At 43.6% G+C, this 20,505-nt stretch overlaps 1 protein-coding gene across 1 annotated transcript in view; it reads right to left on the reverse strand.

Moving 5' to 3' along the window:
- DNER (delta/notch like EGF repeat containing) overlaps nt 1-20,505 on the reverse strand; it is a 191,052-nt gene that overhangs the window by 21,265 nt on the left and 149,282 nt on the right. The window contains exons 10-11 of the mRNA XM_057316090.1: nt 14,073-14,195; nt 4,153-4,266 (exon numbers count right to left, since the gene is read on the reverse strand). Coding sequence (XP_057172073.1) covers nt 4,153-4,266; nt 14,073-14,195 — 237 coding nt within the window. The remainder of the gene's footprint in view (nt 1-4,152; nt 4,267-14,072; nt 14,196-20,505) is intronic.

Consider the following 20,505-nt stretch of genomic DNA (forward strand, 5'->3'; position numbering starts at 1 on the left):
GAAGAAGAGCAGAATAAACCCGAGCTTAAAAAGCCAATCTCATAGGGTAAATGCGCCATTGGATTGAGTGTCTAATTATACAACAATGATTGGCCTAATTCACTCCACTTAGTCAATTAGGGAGCTTTTGAGTGCTTAATAGTTGGCCAAGAGTAAGTTTTGCTAACTCTCAGGTAACATTAAAGAGTATTTGGTGCCAAAATAGCACTTGAAAGAGGACCGGCAGCATCATTCCTTACGTGGTGGAAGTGAATATTTTATCAGACTTCCACAGCATGCTAATTCTCAGAATACTATAGATTCTTCTTAAGGGGGAAGAAAGGTTCTATGATCAACAATATTTGGAAAATAAACAAAGGCAAATAAAATTCTTTACTGGAAGACTTCTCAGAGCCTGTAGTTCCCAGACATCCTTTGTGAATCTCCACATGGTACCATGTCCCAAATTTCTTTGGCCACAGATGATTTTCCAAGAAGCATCTCATGGGACCAGTGTTCTGTAAAACATATTAACAGCACAGCTCTCCAAACAACTTTGGGAACTGTTCTGCGGTCCTCGGCAGTCAGAACAGTTACCAGGGCTGAAGAGAAATAAACATTTGTTGTTTTCAAAGACCAATTTAGAGTGATGGTGGAACCTGCTTCATGGAGGAGTCCCACTGCTCCCTCTGATCAGGGTGAGTACCTCCAAGAGACACCTGGGGGTGGGCTGGGGGAACAGAGGAGACCAGGGGGCAGGAGATGGAGGGAAGAACATTACTGAGAAGATCGTGACTTGGGGTGCTCAGGCACCAACCAGGGCAAGGCAGGAAATGCTGGATGGGTCCAGACTGCTGGGGTCTTGACAATCACGCTAAGGGCTTTGATCTTTCTCTTAAAAACAATGAAATGCCAATAAGCAACATTTAAGTAGGAAGCAACAGGATTAGCGATTCATTTCATAAGGTCTCCACAGTGTGGGGAATGTGTTAGGGGCGAAGGCGAAGGGGTGTGAGGAGACCAGTTAGAGGGGCTGCATTAATGCGGGCGGAGATGAAGGCAGCCCGGTGTCAGCTCCAGGAAGTGAGAGGATCTAAGAGGTTCTAGGATTCTTTGCTGGTTGGATGCGGATAAGGGAGAAGAGGATGAGAGGACAAAATGAGACCCTAATTTCTGGGCAGAACGACTTGAGGTGCTGCTAACACCACTTATTGAGCTAACAAACATTTCAAGAAGGAAGGGAGGGGACACCTGGGTGCCTTAGTCAGTTGAGCGTCCCACTCTGGGTTTCAGCTCAGGCCATGATCTCAGGGTCCCGGGGTCAAGCCCTGAGTAGGGCTCTGTGCTCATCAATGAGTCTGCTTGAGATTCTCTCCCTCTCCTTCTGCCCCTCCCCACCCTTTCGCCTCTAAAATAAATAAATAAATCTTTTAAAAAAATGAAGGAAAGAAGGAAGAAGAAAATCTATAGCTCAAGGTATCTGAGAGATACCCAAGAGCGAATGCTGATTAGGAAGTTGGAGATTTGACAAATATTCTGGAGAAAAGATTGCATTTTATCTCCCATAAGATACCCAGATAAATTTCAAATGGATTAAAGATTTGCATGCACAAAATTAACTCGTATGTTATTAGGATAATATAGGAGAATGTTTATAAAATCTAGGATAATATAGGAGAATACTTATAAAATCTTGATGTGTAGGGTCTTTCTAGCAAGAAACTAAAGAAAAGAGAGCAAAAGAAAATATCGAGATTTAATTATGCAAAAATAAAATATAATATAGGAAATCAAAACACTCTTATACATTTAAAAGGCAAATGGCAGTAGAAAAATATTTGCAACCTATGGAATATAAAATGTCATATATGTTAAAATGTGTTATATATGTGTCATATATGTTAATATGCTAAAACCTATGGAATATAAAATGTCAAAATGTTAAAAAGGGCTATTTCAAATCAAGGATCAAGATTAACATAAGTGTTAGCTAACTGAAATTGAAATAAAAATTTAAAGTAAAAGAAAGGAAGGTAGAAAGGCTAGTTAACATAAATGGTAGAAAAGCAAAGAAAGTCTATGAATAGGGAGTTTACAAGAAGAGACACAAATGACCATATACATGTAATTTGAAAGTATTCAATCTCGCTATGAATCAAAGACCTACAAACTAAGACGACACGTAAAGGGCATTTTTGGCCACCAGAATGACAATTCTCAGTATCTGTGTGAAGTCAAGAAAATAGGCATTCCTGTACACTCTAGACAGGAGTGAATTTGGTACAGTGCTTTCTCTCAAGAGCAATATGGAAAATATGTACATACTGTCCTGGACCCTGGGACTCTGGGAAATTAGCTCAAGGAAATAATCAGACAAGTCCACAAAGATGTACATACAAGAATACTCACTGCAATGTGGTTTATAATAGGGAAAGGTTCTCAACTCCCCCAAAAGCTGAACTGGCCATGTGTTAGGAAAAAACAACATTTTATATAATGGGCTATAGGGCAGCCAGTAAAATGATAAAACAGAAGGATATTTCTTCAGGTGGAAACACATTTATGATATACATGTATTTTCAAGTGAGAAGTAGGTTACAATAGTGTAGGAGCAATATGATTCCTTTTCGAATTCAAGTATATATGCATATGCACTATACACTATATGTTATACACACGGACCTTCCGGAAAAGCTCTGGATATGTATGTATCGAGATATTAACAATGGCTGCCTCTGAGCAGGGCGGTGCTAAGCAGTGGGGTTTTTTCCTATGGTCTTATATTTTCTAATCTTCTCTCCATGCTTTTTATGATTTGCAAGATAAAAATGTCTGGGAAAAAAAAACCCAGAATGCTTCCCCAATATTATTTTTGCATCCATTGATGAGTATAAATGTCTGTGTGTGTTTATAAACCAGTCAGCAAAACAAAACCATCTGCGAATCATTTTCTGGAATGAGCCCACTTCTCAGTCCCAGGAAAACCCAAAAGGAAAACACAGGATGTGACACAGATAAATAGAAGGAAGATCAGAAGTCGCTTCTCCCACATCTTGACTGTTGGCATCTTCCCCAGAAGCACACAAGAGGCTCCCCAGGGATGGACCAGGAGCCCGTGCTCCGTGAAATCCTCCAGGGTTGGGGAGGTGGCCGCAGTGGCTCGGCAGGGGAGAGGGGGAGCACGGCAAGGTGCTCTCCAGCCGGTGATAACACAGGCTTTCCTGCAGCTGAAGTCCCCACCTTCTTCCATGGGCACTTTGTATGTCAACCTTTCCCAACTTGCAAACCAGAGAGACCGAGATGTTTTTGTTGGTTGAGCAAGCTCTGAACACCTAGACTTGTCTGCATTTCAGGACTCTTGGGTTCTGATGAAAAAGCAAAGGATGGAACCTTTCCTACCCCAGTGGTTCAGAGTTCCTTCTGAGAAAATGACAAAAATGCAAGCCTCCTCTCAGCAGAGACACATATGTACAATGTTTCACACCCAATTTCAGGGATTCAAAATCTCCCTGAAGCCCCCAGGGTAGGGCGTGATTTAGAAGGCTCCCTAGTCCAGAAATGACTCTGCCCATTCAGAGGTCAGCAGCCACTAAGGGCTCTCTTGCACCCAGCCCGGCGCCCTGGCCTCCCGATCTACTCTGCTCTTGGCAGTTCTCTCTCCCCATCCCCCCACCTCGAGCATCTGTACCTGCACTAACAGCCAACACTCTCCCCCTCACTGCCCACCACCACCTCCTCCCTTCGTTTTACAAAATCCCGCCACTGTTGTACCTTTCAGTAAAAATAAATGTGGTCGCTGAATGCAATTTCTAGAAAAGACACATTTGATCCTTCCTTTCCCCTTCTTCCGTGAACACTTAAACTTTCTCAGCTGTTGGTGTAATGGCTCATTTCTCATGTTTCAAAGCTACGGCTCTGGAAACGTACAGCAGTGGCAATGTCAGCAAGTCTCTGTACCAAGTGCTGAATTCAGAAGAACCTCATTTAATGACAACACAGCCAATTGTTTTAAAATAGATTTTTGTCCAAGCAACGCCAGTTGCATTTTGCAATGGTATTCATATTTTGCAATAATGTATGCATAGAGGTTTCTGAGTTTTTGTTTTCCTTTTAACTGCTGCCATCTTCGGGATTTGGGGGTAAATTTGAAAACTCAGTTCCCGAACCACTTGCCTGTAAACCCAGGTGCGCAGACACAGGTGCCATTCAGGCCCTCACTGTCACAAGTGCCTCCGTTCAGACAGCTGACGTTGGCGCAGGGGTCCTTGTACGACTCACAGTGTATTCCTGCGGAGAAAAAGATACAAAAGGGGTCACTCGCTAAGGGATCTCCAGCCCCCATGGCCTCTGGAAGCAAAGTGTTGGAACAGCCCTGAACTCTGTGAAGGCAGATTCCCAGAGGCACACGTGTGTGTGTGCACGTGTGTGTGCATGCACACCCATGTGCCCACTCTTGACTAGATTGTCGAGAGGACACATCTTATGAGGACACAACAAATTCATTCTCTGCTTTTAGGACCTGCCATAGTCATTTTTCTGCACTTTCTCTGACTACGTGTCCCCAAATCTAGGAAACAGCAAGTTAGGACCCTGAAAGATGCCATTTATCAGAATGTTTTGAAAGTCTCCAAAAGAAGCAGAAAATAGCCAGACATCCTTTATAAGACACCGATATAATTAATAAGCGGCCTCCTGAAGGGGAAGATGGGGAGTCATATTGAAATGAGCTCTGGTTCTACTCTGGGGAACTGCGGGGCAGAAAGGGAGCCACAGGGCCTTAGACTTTATTCTAAAGACGAAATCCGATGATCATGTACCAAAGTTAACATGTGTTGTGCGCAAGCTCTGTCCCAGACCCCACACTGGGCTTTGCATCTCATTGGATCCTGGCAACAACACTAGGAGACCAATAGCCTTATTTCCCCTACCCCCATTTTGCAGATGAGGAGACCGAGAAAAGCATGCGAGGTCACAAGCCGGTGCAGGAGGCAGGTGGCATTCGAAACCACCAGCAATCTCAATCTGAGCCTGTGCTTCCTAAGTAGTTTGCTGAGAGGGAGCTCAGGCTGGCCATGGAAACGTACGAAATTCCGCAGAGCTCAGCAGCCATTTCACAAAAAGTAGGCATTTTCAAAATCTTTACAGCAAAAGCAGTTTCCCATGCGTGTAAAAAAAAGTTTATGTGTGCATGTGTGTTTGCAAAAGGAGGACTGAAGGACTGAATTATTTTGGCTTCCACATCGGGGATGTCTATATTGGTGGAGGTTTTTTTTTTTTTTTCAATAAGTAATTATTGCTTTATAATTTTATTTAAAAACTTTAAAAATCCAACGTTATTTGAAAGGTAAGATTTCTGCTGTTGTTTCACTGGAAGGCCAAGATAGATAAATGGATTAATCTCTCTCTCATCCCTTGCCTTTTGGAGGGGAAGATAGATTATATTATATTCTGTATAAGAATGTATGTAATGATAGACTCAGCCTTCCTGATGAAAAATAAGCAGAAAGCAAATAGTAACGGAATGGTATTTACTCAATTTTCTCTCTACTTCATTACTGAGCTCATATTGTGTAAAGGACTGACACACCCAGTGACTCATCATTTAGTCACTGAAATTATTCTTGTTGGGATTTTGTCTATCATTTCTTTTTCAGCGTCTTAAGAAGCTGGGCTGAAGAGGGAGGAAAAAAAGTGTCAGAGGAAAGAGAAACAGAAGTGCCTATCTGTAGTCATAGGAACAACTTCTTTGAGCCTGGCAAAGCATTTAGAACGGATGGTTTTGCGTTCCATTTTATCCTTTGCCCCTCGTGCCCACCCCATGATAATATTCTGCCAGATATTTTCCTAAAGTGCCTTTCAGATCCTTGCCTGGCTTTTCTCCCTGCACCCACCACCCCGATCCCACTGCCTGGTGGGATGCAGACCCCTGAAGCCCCATCCTAGCTCCCTCCCTGTCTCCGGTAACTGGAATGAGCCTCCCCAACTTTCACTGTCCTTAACCAATCCAGGCCACCCAGGTGATGTATGAGATCAGACAAATTTAAAGATGTGCATAAACCGGTAATGTTTTCCTCACTTGGGTGTATACAGTCTTTTCACCCAGACGCTTCTATTTTCTCACTGATTCCCAAGTAACACGGGCTCAACCAAAAGAATAAAATGCAAAACAGTCTTTTCTGTTTCAAAGTGTTTATCAAAACACAAAGATCCACATATTTCCAAGTTCCCATGGGGCTGATCAATGGAAACCAGGTGACAGAAAAGGCTTTCAAATGTAATGGGAAATAGAGCTTTAGCCAAATTCAGAGATGCCTGGAATCTGAAAAGATGTCCATTAGATCTAAAGAAAGAATGACCAACGATGATCTTTACTGGGTTTCTAGTAACATTAGCCAATCAAGCCTGCATACTATTGATACGATGAATACATTAACACGCAGAGGACCACATTTTTCCAACGAGGCAGAAAAGCAAATTGTAGGCTAAGTAATTGAACATCTTTACCTTAAGAGACTTCCATAAGATCGATTTGATGAAAACACCCAAGATAATAGCAATTTCAATCTTTTGGGTGTTTTGGGGGGCTTTTTGGCAATAATTTTATCCCTTGTTATTTCTCTTTTTCAAAAGACATAGGGTCACTCGAGATCGAGAGTTTTCTGGCAGCAAGATCGGACAAAAGCTCGTCTTCACAGAAACACGATGGCTGTAAAGCAAGATGGTCTTAAAAGTCCCAGTGAGCACTTGGGTTCTATACTCTAAGCCTTGCTAATCCCTATATAAAAACCATGTGTCATATTGCTCAGCTTGTCTTAAGAGCTGAACAACCATGAGCTGGAATCCTTGAAGACAGAGAATAGAGTCATGAACACCACTGATGTGCCAAGGAGCCCCCACTCGAACCCTCCTTCTCAGGCCCCCTTCCCCAGGGGCCCTGAACGCGGGCAGCCCACTGAGTGTTGGACATCCGTTTCCTCTGACAAGAATGCCTTCCTTTCCCTCTGCCCGGGCTGGTCTTCACCTGGCACATTCTATCTGTCAAAGCCTAACTCAAATGCTCTTTCTCTGGAAAGCTGAACCTGAGTCTCCCGAGACAAAGCTCCATTTTTCCAGCACCGTGCATCGAGAGCACGCCGAGATTCGCACCGTTAGAGTTTACCGTGTTAAAGCAGGACTTATCTGTCCTCCTGTCTGACCACCCCCATCCCTCCCGACAAATCTCTGAGGTCCCTGAGAGCAGAGGCCATGATTTAACGCGTGGAAGAAATTCTGGATGTATCACCAGAATCCTGTCCTGTCAGGAGGGGCGACGGTCAGTGTACTTTGGCTGACACACAGGTAGGACTGCCAGAGGAGTGAGAAGCCTTTCCAAATCTGCCTCAAAAACACCCTATTTTGTCAGGGAAAACCAGGTCCACACTTCAAATTAAGTCTGTGGAACGACACATGCATCACCCGTTGGCAAAGGACATAGCACGCACTATTACGAAACTTATGTTTAGTCTCAAGCAAAAATAAACTGTAATTCAGTCAAAACTAATAAAAATTCATACTTTTCATATTAAGGGATAGAGAGGCAATGTTTCTGAAAAGAGCTCTATTCCAACAGGGCTCTGTATAGAAATTAACTTTAGAATTAAAATGAGCAAAAATTCAAAGAGGTGCACGCCAATTGTAAATCTTCGTCGCCATCACAATTTAGTCGTGATTAATATTTTGAAAACTGAAAGTCACTATTTTAGCTCCAGGAAAATGAAGCCAGGTAAAGAAAATTAACTCTAGGTGTTCTTTGAACTTAATATTCATTTTCAGACCTCATCTTATTTTATTCAAACTTACTTCTTCCACAAAAATATTTCCCAGTATTTCAACCACCAGAGAGGCCAACCTCTTCTAAACTATTTCAAAAATTACAATTGACATCTCGACCTTGGCCTCATTATTTCGTGTGTGTGCCAGCCTCAGCTGCTCCAGCTAAGTAATCGCCTAAAAAAGGAAGAAGCCCTGACTTATTCACTTTTGCATTTATCTCACTATTTGAGAAGGGCTGTGTACACAAAATATCCAGAAATTCTTGTTCACTGTTACACGGAAAAGAGCAGTTTGGGCAAACAAAGAAAGTGTTCTCATCTTCAATAACAAATTTCTGTAGACTTTTAAGATAAGCAATCAGGTACAATGTGACCAAACATTGTGGGTACAATGTGATCTCATTTCTGAAATCCAATCCCAGCCCCCCAAATTCAGAAAGTATAAAAATTATATCTATGAAGATGTTCATTTCAGAATTGTTTATAACAGCCTCACATCAGATGCCACAAGGGAACAGATAAATATTCGCCTATGGGAATATTACATAGCCATTTAATAAAGAACTAGTAAGACTTCCTAGCAATATCTAAATCAAACAGACTACAAAAGGAAGGTATGGGCAGAACAATATAAAAATTATAGGTATACTGTGAAAACATAGGATATTTAAAAAGGATGGAAACAACAGAGATGCTTACTGCTCTTGTGTTCTGTTGTAAAACTATGAGCCATCTCAAATTATCTTCTTTCCAAAATTTTATTGTTGTTGCATCATTTTCATAAATAAAAATTGAAATATTTTCTTTCTAACTTTGGCCACCAAAAATTCCAACTGAGGATACTGCTGATCACTTAGTCTGTCCTGCTAAAATAAAAGTCGACAGCATATGGGGCAACTTGACTTTTTGAAAATATTAAGTCGTGAACTGACCAAAGTCTTAAAAGTCTTGTCATGAACTAGCTCTGAGCTGATTTTGCAGGAGGGATGAGCATTTCTGTATGTCCAAAGGAAGGTTACTCCAAGTCCCCCCCATGCATTTTGCTTCTAACAATTTCACGACCTACAGAGGAAATTTCCTGGGAAAACATTCACGTTGGTTTCCTTTATTTAGTTAGTATGTTAAGCAGCAATTTCAATTCAACTAAAAAGATGGCGACCGAGCAGGTGCCTTTGTGCAAGCCACCGCATCAAGAGTGCAGAGAACTGATAGGGGGAAAAAAAAAACCTATTATACTCACTGCCTTTTAGGAGATGATGATTTAGCGTAAGAAAAGAGGGGATTTCTACAAGGTCGACCATCAGTGTCACAGCAAACACAGAGACAAAGTTGGGAGAGGTCAAGAAGGGAGGTTTCACATGTTCGGGGACCAACATTGCAGTCAGTGGACACACGGCTGGATGAGGACAAAGAGGAGGGAGGAGAGAGAGGGGACAAAAAGGAAACGCTGGGGACCAAAGACATTCATGGCGTCCAGAGGGCAAGGATTCAGTGAGGGCAGGGAGACAAAAGTCAGGGGACAAGAATGAGGCTGCAGAAGGAAGCTAAAGCAGAGTGAGTTTCAAGAGGGAGCCAGCAATCAGTGGGGCAAGGAAGTAGGAATCCACGACCCAGGAGTCAGAAGCTTCGGGATCTCATTGAAAAGCCGTCAGTTAGGTCACCACGAGATCCATTTCAGCAGAGCGGTGTGGACAAGATCCAAACCGAAGAGGACTAAGAAAAGAATAAAAGTGTTACAAATTGAGATGTTATCTATAGCAACTCTAGGGAAACTTGCTTGTAAAATAAAGAGGGGGGGGGGAGTAAGTAGAGGAGGACACCAAGTCAATGAAAAGTGTTCTTTGCCAATTCACATGGAATGTATTTAGAAGTTCAAAAACCTTTCTTTTTTCTGCATGGCAGCCCAATTTCTCCAACACCACTTATGAAAAAAACAAAACAATTCCTTCCCATTTACAGCAATTCCTCCTCAGGAGTCATACATTATTATAGATGGTGGTTCTGGGCAATTATTCAGTTTGGGTTAGCTGTCCATTCTTGCACCCATAACACAGGAATGCAGTAATAATAAACAAATAATAATAAACACCTGGCGAAGTCCCCTCATTGTTTTCCTTTTTCCAAATGTTCTTAGCTATCCTTGCCTGGGCTCTTACTATACGCATTCTTTTTAGAAAGTCATATTCACTTAAGTTCTATTTTACCATAAAACAGTAAAAACCACCACTTAAGAAAATGCATATGTAAAATAAGAGGTTGAAGTCCCAACCCCCTCTCCCGCAACACACCACCCACCTAAGTCCTAACTCCAGAGGTAAGCACCTGTTAGGACTTGCTGCTCACCCGTCTGGTACATTCCTGGATTTATGCACACATCCTAGATGTAAATATATGCTCGGGGAAATGCTTCCAAAGAGGCACAAATGTCCATCCCCCAAGGACAGAAAGGCACAGGATCTTATGACTCACTTTGCCCCTGGACTGGAGGGCATGACTTAGCTCCCTCCACCTCTCTCTTAGTCCCTTCTACCACCCACCGCCCCCTCCCCACCACTCTTACTTTACAAGTCCGACCATTTATGCTGCTGGGCTTTCCCTTCAGGAGTCTTATTTTAAATCTAAACCTAAGAGTCTCTACACATATACCCAAATTAAATGATCACTTCACCTGCCCGTGGGGATGAGATCTTTAACACATGTGTATGTCTTCCAACCCTTCCCATCCCCAACCCCTTCAACTCATGGATTTAGTTAAAATGATAGGAAACTTGAATGTGGTCATTTAAATTTTTCCTTATGAATAGGTATAATGGACACACCCTAGGGGTTCCCCCAATGAGTCACACCCTTCCCTTGTGTGTGAGCTTTGAAACAAGAGCATCTGGCAAAAGTTAAGCGATTTCAAAGATGCAGTTGAGGTCCCTAATCAGTTTGTTTTGTGTTGACCTTAGGTGGGCCTGACTTAATCAGGTGAGATTTTTAGCAGGTGCAGGTTCCTCTCCTGATGGGAGAGGCATGAAACAGCACAAGCTCTCTCTCATCTCCCTTCTATTGCTACCTTCCAAGGAGCAAGCTGTCATGAATTCTTCAGCCACAAGGATATGAATTCTGCCAACAACTGGAGGGAACACAGAGGTTGACCCTTTCTTATTCAAACTTCAGATGAGAACTCAGTCCAGCCAACATCTTGATTCCAGCCTTGCGGGACCCCGAGCAGGGAATGTATGTATATTACACGCCTGGACCAACGGAACCATTGGCAACTTAAAGGGTATCGTTTCAAGCCACTACTTTGTAGTGATTCATTATATGGCAGAACTAACTGGTAAAGCAGGTCTACCTATTGTTTTCAAAAGACTTTTCTTCACTATTAAATTACCATCCACAATCACTTTAATATCATCCTTTTAGGTTTATCCATGCACTTAAAGGAGTTTGTTCAAACTCTTCCTCCTGTTCTCTATCTCCCCCTATCTAGTTATATTTGTTCTGATTTAATTCCAGCTCAGTGAGAAGACTTTTTAAAATAAGTTTCTTAGAAAGGGGACGTGGTGTTGTGTCTTCCGTATCCTTCAATGTGGGAAATGTCTTCCTTTTGCCCTCAGACGTAAAGGACCCTGGACTAGCCGCCCTTGCGCCGCGCAGCCTGGAACTCTGCTCCGGCGTTGCTTAGCTTCATTACAGAGAGCAGCGGCCAGGCGGGTTTGACTCTCCTCCTTTTGTATGTTACCTGTGCTCCCCGTGAAGACTCTTACAAAGATTTCTCTTCATCCTTATATTTGGAAATTTTACCAGCAAATCTCAAATCGTGTACCATCTCTCTCATCGATCCCTCCAGCACTCTGCAAGCCCGATTCGTTCTACGGGAACACTTCCGTTTTCTGCAGCTCCTAGGCTTCTCCTTCCAGTAATCAGTCGATTCTGGTTTTATTCCCATGTGTTCCTTCTTCCTCTGGGGCAGCCACCATCCAGACGGAAACAGATCTCCTGGATCTTCTCTCCACTTGTCAGTCAGGATTTCCCTTTCCTCGTATTTTCACTTCTACCCCAAAACAGTTCCTCTCCTGGCTTTTCCAGATCCAGATTCAAGTCTGAGTAATATACATTACGTTTTTCACCTCATCTCTGGAGTGGTTAGAGTTGTTGGTTGTTGTTGCAATTTCATTTTTTATTTTCTAGATTATTTTCCCTTTGTGGGGGTTGCTGGGACAGGCTCCCCATACTGGCCAGGGTGAAGGGTGACAATGTCAGGCAGAGACAGATGCCACTGGAGACTCCCATCCAGTGTTGGACAGGCCGGCCAACTGGTAGCCCTGTCTACTAAGGCACAGGGTGGAAGCCTCCCAGTTTGGGGTTCTCAGGGCTCTCCGGGGATAAATAGAGACCATTTTCTCTCAGCCATACAGAAAATAAAGGACCAGCTGAGCCCTACTGTGCAGTTGTTTTAGAGGACAGCCAGTCTCCGTGAGATCCGTAGAGCCCCCCCACCCCCTGCCCCCATCATGAGGTCACATGGAGCGTATTCACAGCACGTACTTCCTCTCCATAAACTGAGGGTCCTTGGAGCTCCCCTAGCCATCGATTCAGTTCTCCCCTAACCGTGTCGTGTGCAAAGGCTCCCAACACCTGCATCCTCTTCCTGAGAATCCAAATCCTCCGCTACGTTGGGATACCCTCCAGAGTCACCTTCCTTCTTGGGTCAGCCCTCACAGAGAGTCAGTAACGGAGGGAGGCAAGTCCCCGCAAGATAGAAGGGGTGGAATTTAGAGCATATACAGAAGGATCAACACACATATCCGCGGCTCATCACGTGTAATTGTATTTCTTAGTGCTTAGGCATGAGAGCACAAGCAATGCCTCGAAGACAGGAAGATGTATCATCAACCGAAGAATTTGGAATTTTTAATTGTGGAAGCACATCCACTCCTAATTTTGTCATTGAAGAATTTCAAAATGTCGGTAAGCATCACTGTCCTTACTTTACGCGGACATAATAAAGACCGGTCAGCTTGAGAGATGACTCCCGGCTCAGCAGGAAGCCAGAGGCACGATTCGGCTGAGCTACTTGGGTCTCCTGACTCATGGCTCCTTTATTCTTCTTTCCAGAATCAAGCAGACTCCCTATTTCTCAATACTCTGAAAACCCTGGAATGAAATCCACGTGCCTGAAGCCAGCACATCTGCCCTGGCGGAAGTGGCGGACTCTGGCTCTAAATGGGCATCACACTCAGAGAGAAGCCTCAGATCTCCCGTATGTGAAGCAAACACTTGGCCCAGCCTCCTCCCTTCCAGCCAGAGAGACCAGATCAAGTTCATCCGATGTGGCCTCCAAACCCCGAAGGCCCACCGAAAAGGTCACTAGGTGGGTCCATCCGATGAGAAGGAACAGCAGCTGCAAGGCCAGGTCACCAGGCAGATGGATGGTATCAAGAAAGCAGTGGGAGCCAGAGGTTAGATGAAATGGCTATAAATAGAGCCCACAGAGGCATTACAAAAATCTAAACCCAGCCCTGAAGTTGTGGCTTAGAGAAATGTGCACAGCAGCTGATAAACACGGTTTCCTGGCGCGGTGCCGTCCGAGGGTGTCTGGGCTTGAATGGAGCCACGCCACTGAGCCCACCGTGGAGGCAGAAGAAAGGGCATTAGGGACATGCTGGCTGGGCTTCTGAGGGACACCACTGCCACCTTACAGGGTTATTGTGAGGATTGTGTGAGTTCATGCACACGAGGGCTTAGAACAAGGTCTGCACGTTATAAACACTCTGTCAGTGTCGGCTGTTTCCAGAGTGACTTTGACACGCGTCCACTCAAATGAGCTAACGTTTCCCTTGCAACTGACTCATTTAATGAGAATTAACTTTATTGCCAAATGTGAGATTGCACCTGCGTCCTCCACCGACAGCCCAGCGTCCTGTCTCTGGCCAGCGAGCCCCGCAGAGCAGCAGGCGTCCCTCCCCTGTGGTCTCCCCAGCCCTGTCCTCTGATCCGTGTCCGACGGTGCCCTTAGGCTCACTTCTTACCAGCAGTTTTTCCCACATTCAACAGAGAAAAGAGTGAGGATAAAGGAAGAAGGAAAGGGCAGGAGAGAGATTTTTCAGTTTATCAGGAGGAAACCCCAGACTTGCTAATTGCTCTCTTCAATCCCATAAATTATCCCATCTCCAGCATTTGGTTTTTACTCTGAATAATGTAATGCTCCAACTCGAGGTGTGTGCATTTGAGTTGAGAAATCCATGACGTCATTTAGGCCACTTGGGCACAAGAAGGCCGAGCGGTGCTCACCTTTGTATTCCGCCAGGCACACGCACTCGTAGCCGTTAACGAGGTCCCTGCAGGTGGCGGCGTTCAGGCAAGGGGCAGAGAGGCACTCGTTATATTCCTCCTCGCAGTAGAGGCCGTGGTAACCTGAAGGGCAGAGAAAAAGGCCTGTAGTCAAACGGGTTCCATTCAAACCCAGGCTGAACCTGCCCTCAAGGAAGGTGGTGGAGTGGGCATTGGAAGCATGGCACAGACAGACAGGGTTTCAGGGTTGCGTGCCCTGGGGTATGACTGAAATGTGGCTTTCCAGGAAGGCTAGGAAGAGTCTGTTCTCATCACCCTTTTTCAGGATCCCAAGTATAAAAGGAGTGATCCCATTTATTCCCCAGATGGTCTCATTACTCTATCGTGTCCAACGGCACTGGTGACCCAGAGACCAGGGTCACTGAGTGCATCTCCTGTGGCCACAGGAGACAGGGACAATCACAGCAGGGCTGACAGCATGGGAGAAACAGCTCCTTTCAAGGATGTGGACCACTCCTCCTCCAATCAGAAAGCTGTATCTAGCAACTAAAGAGGATTTTACTAAAAGAGAAAGGGATCCATGTATTTCCTTTGCTCTTTAAGTCAAGAAGAAAGTCAGTTATAAAGGCTTCACTGAAATTCCTGATAAAACGTGGGGTTCTTTTTAATTTAAAATTGTGATTAGCTTGGGGCATCTGGGTGGCTCAGTTGGTTGAGCAGCTGACTTCAGCTCAGGTCATGACCTCAGGGTCCTGGGATCAAGCCCCATGTCGGGCCCCGCGCTCAGCGGGGAATCTGCTTCTCCTTCTCCCTCTGCTCTCTCTCTCTCTAATAGATAAAGAAAATCTTTAAAAAAAATAAAAACTACTATCTCAATTATAATATTTTAAATCGTACTTTAAAATTCTAGTTGTTAAAAATAAAATAAGAGCAATGAAGAAAAAGAAACCAACGGTTTCCCAATAAAGATGGCTCTTACTCCGTTTGCAACACAGGTGTTTATTCTAAAGGACAAGAAGACAACATTCTTTGAGATTCACTCATGAATGTTATACTGTTTTTAACTTTCAAAAACATGCATCAGTGCCAATTTGCAGTGAAACCAAGCCATTTTTTTTTTTTTTCTGGCCCTGTCCAAACAATGAGAAACACGTGAGTGTTTTCAAAAGTCACCCTGCCTGTGTCGGTTCTGAATTCAGATAAGCAGAAAAAATAAACCCTTGCTCGAATGAGAACTAGAACTACTAGTTTGTTTTTTGTTTTGCTTTTTTTTTTCCAGCTTTCCAACTCATGGCCAACCCTCAAACTCAGAAAGTTCCATTAGGACATGCTAATGTGTTGAACTGTTTTATTTCTTGTGCCTATCGCAAAAGTAGGTTAAGCTCGTATCTGCAGTATTAACACAACACTTTTCACGTTTGCTCCCATCTCAGTTGTTTTTGAACAGCTTTCCCAAATGAGGCAGTGATAACAGCCCCTTTGCAGAGACCTCGACCTACTCGAGACAAACAGGCCACGGTGTTCCATTCTTCCGTCTTACCCTACTCTTCGTAATTTTAGGGAAATGTTTCCTACTGCCCTTGATCAGTATTTTGATCATGTAGATCAGAGTTTCTCAACTGACAGCAGCTTTGCCCCCAGAACTTGGCAATGTTTGGAGACGGTTTTGGTTGTCACAACTAGGGTAGAGGGGAAGGAGCCTGCCACTGGTATCCAGTGTCAGGACGCTACCAAACATCCTAGGAGGCACAGGACAGCCCTCCGTGACACCCCCCCCCCCAAAAAAAAAGATCCAGCTAAAATGCTAACAGAGCCAGATGGAGAACACTGCTCTAGATTAAGGATCAGCAAACTCTGGTTCACAGGCCACATCCATCCCAGTCTGGTTTTGTAAATAAAGTTTTATTGAGACACAGTCACACTCATCCATTTACATATTGTCTATTGCTGTGTTCCCATTACAGTGGCAGCCTGAGTGGTTGCAACAGAGACCATATGGCCTGAGAAGCCCCAAATCCTTACTAGCTGGCCTCTTAGAGAATAAGTTTGCAGACTCCTGATCTACGTTCAACAGAAAATCTTTCTTTTTATAAGAATTTAGTTGTTAACTCTTTATCAAATAGATACTTTGCAAGCATTTTCTCCCATTCTGTAGTTAGCTTTCATTCAGTCGATTGCTTCCTTTGCTGCATTGCTTTTTACTTTGATAGAGCCCCACTTGTCTATTTTTGCTTTTGTTGCCTGTACTTTTGGTGTCCTATCCAAGAAATCATTGCCAAGACCAATATTATGAAGGTTTTCCCCTGTTTTCTTCTAGGAGTGTTCCAGTTTCAGGTCTTACATTTAAGTCTTTAGTTCATTTTGAGTTGGTTTTTGTGGAAGGTGTAAGAATACAAATAGCCAGGAGGTACACAAGAAAGACGCTCAACATCACCAACCCGCAGGGAAACACAAATCAAAACCACAATGAGCTATCACATCACACCTGTTAGAACGGCCATTATAAACACACACACACACACACACACACACACACACAGAAAATAGAAAGTGTTGGCAAGGACATGGAGAAATTGGAACCCTTGTACATTGCTGGTGGAAATGTGAAACGGTGCAGCCTATGGAAAACAATATAGAGAATCCCCCCAAAATTAAAAATAGAACCATCATATGAATTATAAGCCCACTTCTGGGATTTATCCAAAATAATGGAAAACAGGATCTCGAAGAGATAGTTGCATTCCTATATTCATTGCAGCATTACTCATAATAGCCAAGAGGTAGAATCAACCCAAATGTCCATCAACAGATGAATGGATAAAGAAAATGCAGTTTATACATATGATGGGATATTTTCAGCCCTTAAGAAAGGAAAGAAATCTTGTCATATGCTATAACATGGATGAACCTTGAGACTATCAGCTAAGTGAAATAAGCCAGTCACAGAAGGACAAATATGATTCCACTCATATGAGGCATCTGAAATAGTAAAACTCGGAGAAGCAGAGTAGAATGGTGGTTGCCAGGCGGTGAGGGAGGGGAAAATGGAGAGTCACTGGTCAATGGATATAGAGTTTCAGTTTTGCAAAATGAAAATGTGCTAGAGATCTGCTGTATGACAATGTGCATATCATGAACAAAACTGTGCTGTACCCTTAAAAATGTGTTAATAAGGTAGATTTCATGTTATGTGATTTTTCTCACAATTAAAAAAAATTTTATGCATAATATATAACCTACATAACGAATTCTTTGTCTTTTGGCTTCTCAGTGCGGAGCAACAATCTCAAGGAGCGTCTTTTCAATTGTATTTGCTCTCCTAACTGATCTTTTAAAAATCACTTGGAAGAACAACAGGTAACCCTACAAGCATCTTTGACCTTGCAATTGAGGTGTTATTTACACAGACAAAAATCAAAAGCAAATTTCATGAAATCATCCGTAATTGTTTTCATTCTTCACAAACTGTATCATTCTCCTCTTCCACTAGTAACATGAAAAGCAAATGAGGAAGTTCTTTTACAGAGATAATTAAGCTGGTGATGTTTTCTTCCTTGGGGGAAAAGAAAAAGATAAAGGTTTCATATTCTGAAACCGTTTCTTCAGGGATGGTAACATTTCAACACCTTTATGGAAATGTCAAGGTGCTCCTTACGCTGGGTGCCAAAGAACCTAAATCGGACTGTTTGAATAAAAAGGCATTCCTTCCAAAAGAGAAGGCTTCTGTGAAAATGAGGCTGCCACCCCCTGCTAATAATTAATTCGGGCAAACAAATTAGCTCAGGGCAGTATGCCCAGGGTCTAGGAAAATTAGGCTAGTCCAAAGAACTTTTTAAATAAAACAAAAGATAAGGGTGAGATCAGAATGGCCCTTTCCAGGGCACTGATCTTCACCACCACTCCCATCTTTGCATGACTTGCTCCTGAATATTCGATTCCAATATTCCTTAAATTGACAGAACACAGTGATCAACTGGACGTAAAGAGTGTGAGTTGTCAAGATGGCCGCCATATTTAGGCTGAGTGAGTGGATGATGTTGCCATTAACACGACCAACCGAATAACAGGTTTTTGAGAAAGTTGACCAGTTGGATTTTGTTTAACTTAGGGCTCACTTAGAGAGATCCAGGTGGCAGCTGGAAAAATAGGCTTAAATAGTGTAGAAACAGCATCTGGGAATTAGTGGCCTTGAAGTGGTGTTGAAGTTTCATCAAAGAAAAACTTTGGAGAGGAAAAAGGAAGGGATCAAGGTCAGATCTACATGGATGGGCAGGTGGAGAAGGAGAAACCAGATCAGGACACTGGGCAGGGATAAGGCAAAGAAGAGGAGGAAGGGCCAAGGACAGCAATGTCACGGGAGCCAGGAGGGGGAAGGAAATCAAGGAGGGCTGCTCAAAGGCTCTAAAGACTGAAAAATGACATCTGAATTAGAAGATTAGAAAATCACTGGAGGGGCGCCTGGGTGGCTCAGTCAGGTAAGCATCTGTCTTAGGCTCAGGTCATGATCTCAAGATCCTGGGAAGGAGCCCCACATTGGGCCCTGCGCTTAGCAGAGAGTCTACTTGTCCCTCTGCCCCTCCCCCTGCTCTTGCTCTTGTGCTTTCTCTCTCTCTCTCCCTCTCAAATATGTAAATAAAATATTTTTTTTAAAAACATCACTGGAGACCTTCAAAATCATAACTTTCAATGGGAGCTAGCCTGTCCTTTAGAGGTTGTTTAGAAAATTGGGGGAGGGGAGGGATTGCTTATCACACTGATTGCGGGGTTTGACTGGAATTTAGTGGGTAGAGGCCAGAGATATTAACCATCTTTTTTTTTTTTTAAAGTATTTATTTATTTGACAGAGATAGAGACAGCCAGCGAGAGAGGGAACACAGGCAGGGAGAGTGGGAGAGGAAGAAGCAGGCTCACAGCAGAGGAGCCTGATGTGGGGCTCGATCCCACAATGCCGGGATCACGCCCTGAGCTGAAGGCAGACGTTTAACCGCTGTGCCACCCAGGCGCCCCAAACCATCTTATAATGTCTAGGATACCCCTGCACAATAAAGGATGCCCTGGCGTCCCTCACGACTTCGGTCTGTCCCATTAGAAATTCTCGGAGGTGAAAACCCTGTCCGTAACCTTCCAGGCCTTGAACTAATAGCTTTACATGCACACTTACATTTACAGTTTTTAAGATATGCTGAGTCTTCCTGGAATGTAACTACTGGGTAAGTCAAGAGAAGGTTGTACCAGGAGTTGTTCACCACTTTGGAAAATCACTTCACAAGAGCAACAGCTCTTGAAGAACTTAAATCACCAACAAAGCACACCTGTATCAGTAAACAAAAAAACAAGGCAAAAATCCCTTCTTCAGATAATTTTCTGACAACACTATCTAGAGCTTCTCCCACCAGTTACTCATCATAACAATTGATTTCATGGCAACACTCAACGACCATCTGAAATCATATTTCTTTTTTTTTTAAAGATTTTATTTATTTATTTGACAGAGATAGAGACAGCCAGCGAGAGAGGGAACACAAGCAGGGGAGTGGGAGAGGAAGAAGCAGGCTCACAGCGGAGGAGCCTGACGTGGGGCTCGATCCCATAACGCCGGGATCACGCCCTGAGCCGAAGGCAGACGCTTAACCGCTGTGCCACCCAGGCGCCCCTGAAATCATATTTCGACTTCTATTCTTGATTATTATTTCTCTTCCTCCACTAGAATATCAGCTTGAAGGCAGAGGCTACGATTGCAGTGCTCATGGCTGTACCCACAGTGTCTGGGTAGCAGAAAAGGTGCTCAAAATAGTTGTTGAATCAGCACCCAAAGTGCCATTGATTAAACCAACACACATTTAAGATGTGCCTAGAATGTGCCAGGAGCTTCCAGGTAGGTACTGTGGATACAAAGCTAAAGGCAGGTCTCTGCCTGCAAGAACCTTACAGTCTAATAGCACGTTAGTGCCTTCTGCTTTTTATCAGCCCTTTCACATGTGCTAACTTGTTTAATCCTCATGACAACCCAAAATGATGGGCATGACTAGTCCCAATGTGTAGATGAGGAATTAAGAGTCAACAAGATAAAGAAACTTGCCCAAGGACACACAGTCAACCCTGTGTTCTTCCTACTTTCCCAAGAACGTCCCCAGAATGCATTACCTAGTGTACCAGTCTGCTAGGGCCGCCATAACCAAACACCACAACCTGGGGGGACTGAACCACAGAAATTTATTTTCTCACAGTTCTGGAAGCTGGAAATCCTAGATCAAGGTGTCAGCAGGTTTGGTTTCTCTCTTTGCCTTGTGGATGGCCACCTTCTCCCTGTGTCTTGTCTCCATGTGGCCTTGTGTCTGTAGGCAAACCTCCCTGGTGTCTCAGACAGTTATGGGAAACCAGTCATACTGGTTTATAGCCCCATCTTTAGGACCTCATTGAACCCTAATTACCT

Source organism: Ursus arctos, unplaced genomic scaffold (assembly GCF_023065955.2).
Source record: "Ursus arctos isolate Adak ecotype North America unplaced genomic scaffold, UrsArc2.0 scaffold_1, whole genome shotgun sequence".
Lineage (NCBI taxonomy): Eukaryota > Metazoa > Chordata > Mammalia > Carnivora > Ursidae > Ursus > Ursus arctos.